This window comes from Chenopodium quinoa, unplaced genomic scaffold, assembly GCF_001683475.1.
Source record: "Chenopodium quinoa cultivar QQ74 unplaced genomic scaffold, ASM168347v1, whole genome shotgun sequence".
Taxonomy (NCBI): domain Eukaryota; kingdom Viridiplantae; phylum Streptophyta; class Magnoliopsida; order Caryophyllales; family Amaranthaceae; genus Chenopodium; species Chenopodium quinoa.
Genome location: NW_018744080.1, coordinates 5,052,767 through 5,056,867, shown reverse-complemented (window position 1 = coordinate 5,056,867; position 4,101 = coordinate 5,052,767). Strand labels below are relative to the sequence as shown.

The 4,101-nt window shown below is 39.8% G+C and overlaps 1 protein-coding gene across 2 annotated transcripts; it reads right to left on the bottom strand.

Annotated features, from left to right (window-relative positions):
- Nucleotides 1-647: 647 nt before the first annotated feature.
- LOC110691591 lies at nt 648-3,425 on the bottom strand. Of its 2 annotated transcripts, XM_021868536.1 has the most exons (4): nt 2,987-3,425; nt 2,358-2,867; nt 1,598-2,281; nt 648-1,515 (listed from the first exon to the last, which is right to left on the bottom strand). In XM_021868536.1, exons 2-3 carry the CDS (start codon nt 2,857-2,859, stop codon nt 2,058-2,060), a joined length of 726 nt encoding a protein of 241 aa, XP_021724228.1. In that variant the 5' UTR covers nt 2,860-2,867; nt 2,987-3,425; the 3' UTR covers nt 648-1,515; nt 1,598-2,057. The 2 variants fall into 2 exon arrangements, with proteins under 2 accessions (XP_021724228.1, XP_021724227.1); XM_021868535.1 differs by having other exon boundaries at nt 2,358-3,425.
- Between the last annotated feature and the right edge of the window lie 676 nt (nt 3,426-4,101).

Genomic DNA, 4,101 nt, shown 5'->3' with positions numbered 1-4,101 from the left:
TAATACCTTAGCAAACTACAAATTGATTCCTTTCGATTAAAATATTTATTTTATTTTAATTTCTTCGATTAAGTGTACTGACTTAAGCATCGGAGGGCCGTTGGCCGTGCCAATTGCTAACGGTACTCTAACCATGTTGGTTTTGCAGAACATCGATTGATAAAGTACGCAAATCAACAGGCACGACGATAAGTACAATTGACAAAAGAAAACAACAGACGTCAACTACACTAACATCCTAGAAAAAGGGTGAGGAAAGCTGTTGTTCAAAAGATATCATTCAAATCATGACGAAGCCCAGGGCAAATCTAACCTTAGCATCAGACGCCAAACATCCGATACCTGAACCATGAGCTAGTCTTCAGTGTTCAACGTTGACACCGGGATGCAAGGGGCATTTTCAAATGCAAAGCCCCCGACAAAAGCATTGTACAGTTAGAGCAAAAAATTAAAAATACTTTTTGCACTTAAGCTTCTTTAACAGATTAATAAAAGCTTCTTATTTTTATGTTTTGACGATTTCTTCTAAACTCTCGACATGTACCCTTTCTATTTTATTTTTTTTAATCTTTTACTTAGTCTCTTTTCTAAGTTCTTTTCTAAACACTTTTGGATTTACAGAATACACAGCAGTGACAAAATAATGATAGTGGAAAGCAAAATACCATAAAGTAACAACGTCAAAGCATACGAATATGTTCAAAAGAAACCAGTTGCCCTCAAGTGGAACAAAGTACAAAAATAAAAAACAAATCAAAGCACATTTCTCCAACAAAATCAAACTTGTCCAAAATACACAAAGAAAACAAACCATCACTGACGATGCCAATCAAGCATCGACACCAGTTTCGTCGACGATCGGCTCGTTGACAACGTCCTCGGCACGAACATTGTCATCAATGCCTTAGTTTGTCGAAGGTAATACCTCGACATCTTCCTCAAGTTGTTTCCCGACAACAGTAGGTTGAGCTTCGACGACGATGATGGCTAAAGGAGCAGTGATCGATGGAGCCAACCCTGAGTCTACAGTCGAAGCTACAGCAACATAATCCCTCAGCTCGTCAAGGGTTCTGCCATTGGCTAAGAAACGATTGTCCTCTTGTAGATGCCACTCCGAGGCTTAACCTTAATTTCTAACTCCGCATTGTCGTCCAAAGCGTCTTCCAATTCCTGCTTCACCGACGACAGCCCTTCCTGTGCCTTCGACAAAGCCTCCTCATTAGCCTTGATCACAGTAACCTTGTCTACCAATTGTCGAGCCTGCTCTTTTAGATGCTTGTCCTGATCATCCAACTGCTGAGATTGTTCATCCACCTTCCTAGATTTCTCTCCCAACTGAACTTCCAGCTTATGCACCTTCTTCTTCACATCGTCAAGCTCCATTTTGGTCATTTAAAACGTCCTCGTGGCAATTTGACGTTTTGAGTCGGCATCCTTCGCAGCATTATCCAACATTTTCATTTCCTTAGCCAATCCGATCACCCTCTCCCTCAAAACTAGTGAATTCTACAAACACTGCTCAAATACCTCCCATATCACCAAACCACAAACAAAACTGCAATAACTAGAAAACCAAAACAAAATGAAAATCACTTACATAGAGATGAGCAGTAGCAGCCTCCGAGGCTATCTCCAAAGCAGAGGTCCCAGCCAAGCTTTACCTAGACCCAGGAAACAAAAGCTGATCTAACAGCAGAAACAAAGAATGATGCTTCTCTCTATGCAGACTGAGGAATCTACTGGAAAGCGTTCTTCAACAATAGGAATCGCAGTAGCATCCTCGCTCTTCTGTTGCTTGCGTGGAGGAGACGGAGAAAAAGTAATGGTCGCAGACTCATCTCCGACCTTTTATGGCGACGAGGTATGAAGATGCTTCGTCTAGTCGACCGCCAACGACTGTGTCTGCTCTTGAGGTGACAGACCCCACTTCCTCATCATCTTAAGGTCCTAATCAGCCTAAGACATGCTCCGTCCACGACGATCTCCTTACGCTGTTGATTCTGATAAAATACGATAACAATGAACAAACGGCTTAGCAAAAGAAAAAAGTAACGACATTAGCAACGACAAAGAAACATTGACCACTTTCGAGTAGACATCGTCTCCTCCGAATCCTCGATCCCTTGAGATACAACCGGAGAATCTTTTGGCTTATGACCCGACGGATCACCCAAAGATGGTTTGACCCTCACAAACGTTCTCTTTTGGTTGTCGACTTCGAGGAACCGTCTAACCTTGTCCTGAGAATTCTCAGTTGGCTCAAGAAAATCAAAGGCAGGCTCTACACGATCAAAAGCAATATCAAACATTCTGATTACTTTAGTCTAAACAAACCAAGTCACGAAAAATCCACTTACCATCCTCTAGCCACCTTTCTGTTAACCATGCTCCTTCAACACCCAAAGAAGTCTTTTTAACAAAGACAACGTGATTAGCCCAGCCCCTGTCATTCACATCTGTATTCAATACCAGTGGCTCCCCTCTCTTAAATAAGCTCACAAAATGACAATTCCTTATCTTTATGTCATAGGCCTCCACCAAATCCTCTAAGGTAAATTTATCTTCCCAATCCTTAGTAACTTCCTCCACAATTGAAATAATTCTCCATCCAGATGGCATAAGATGCCCTGGACTCAGCCCCAGCAATTCAAAGAAAGACCTAGTTAAGGGTTTGAAAGGGAATGTCGCTTTCGGTTCCACAAATGGGTATCTAAAGAACACAACGTAACCCTTGGGACAATCTTCTTCTCTATTACCCTTCCCCAAAATATGAGCAAAAGCACTATCAAGAAACCTAGCCATCTTCACTAATTCATCTTTCATCGCCGGAGTCATCAATGATTCCACTTTGGTCACCATTTCTTTTTCTGAAATAATTGGCCCCCTTTTTTCAACAACTCAAAGTGAAAACCTAGATCTATTTTTGGGAATTTTAATTGACATTCGCTGAAATTAAACTACTAAGACAAGAAATTGAAGTAATTACCTGAAAGAAAGAGCAAGAAACCGCAAGACACAACTGATCGCCTTCGAAATTGCCTGAGAAACTTGAGCAAATGAGAGAGAAAGAAGAGATATAGTGTGTAGAAACTTGGGGAAGCGCAAAAATGTGTATCGGTAATAAAGGCTTGAAGTGACGGTTAACGGAAGAGTGGGAAGTTGAAATAACTTCTCAAAGGTAAGTGCGCCCTAAGAAAAACGACGGTCTTGCTATCTTGCTTTTTGTCTTTTTCTTTTGTATTTTCTTATTTTTGTTTTCAAATTTTATTTTTATTAGTTGAAAAAAATGTATCTAGTTGTCCATATTTAGCAATTAGGAGCAAATTGTTATGGGTAAAATTCTATAAGTCAAGAATTAACGATGGTCAGCCAAGGTTAACGACGGAATCAGATTGTGACTGAAGACACCCATTTGTGTCTCCCAAAAACCAAACTCAATAATGACTACCTTTCACGTCGAATCAAAATTGAATGAAGTGAAAGTGTGGAAAGTCTAGTGTTGCGGTTAGTTTTTATTTATTTTCTTTCCCTCTGTTTTTGAAAACCTATTTTAAGAAAACAGTCAATCCAGTTTGGTTTGGTCCATGGAAAGGGTCCAATAATAGTGTACTTGGGTTAGGTTAGAAAAGAGCTTTCCAACGATATATTATAAGCCCAATTCCGATGAATAATGAGGAAGTTATGGCCAAATTACTAAATTGGGCCCGGTTTTATCTTTATATACGGCCCAATGATCTAGAGGAGGGCCTAATATTGATTTATCATTCCTAATGCAATTAAAATTGATTATAGTTTTTTAGATTCTTCTATAAGGTTCTTTTCATTCCTAATTTAATTAGCATTGATAAATTGACTTTAGGAGTTTTAATCAAAATAAAAGAGCTGTTTTTAAGGAAAATATGATTTTTCCCTCTCGTACGGCTAAATTTTATCAAATTATGAAAATGCGTGAAAATTTATTTCCAGCGTCTGACGACAGGACCAGCGCTTGGCGTCTGGGGCTATGTCTGGCGTGTGGCGCTGCATCCAGCGTTTGGCGACACGTGCGTGTTAGGCGCTACGATCGTGTTTTATTCTTTTTGAAACTCTGATTCCTTTTTT

Coding starts and splice junctions, on each gene's coding strand:
- LOC110691591 (XM_021868535.1), bottom strand. CDS start 2,859: ATGGTGACCAAAGTGGAATCATTGATGACTCCGGCGATGAAAGATGAA. Junction 2,282..2,357: donor AGAAAGGTGGCTAGAGGATG/GTAAGTGGATTT, acceptor TTGATCGTGTAG/AGCCTGCCTTTGATTTTCTT.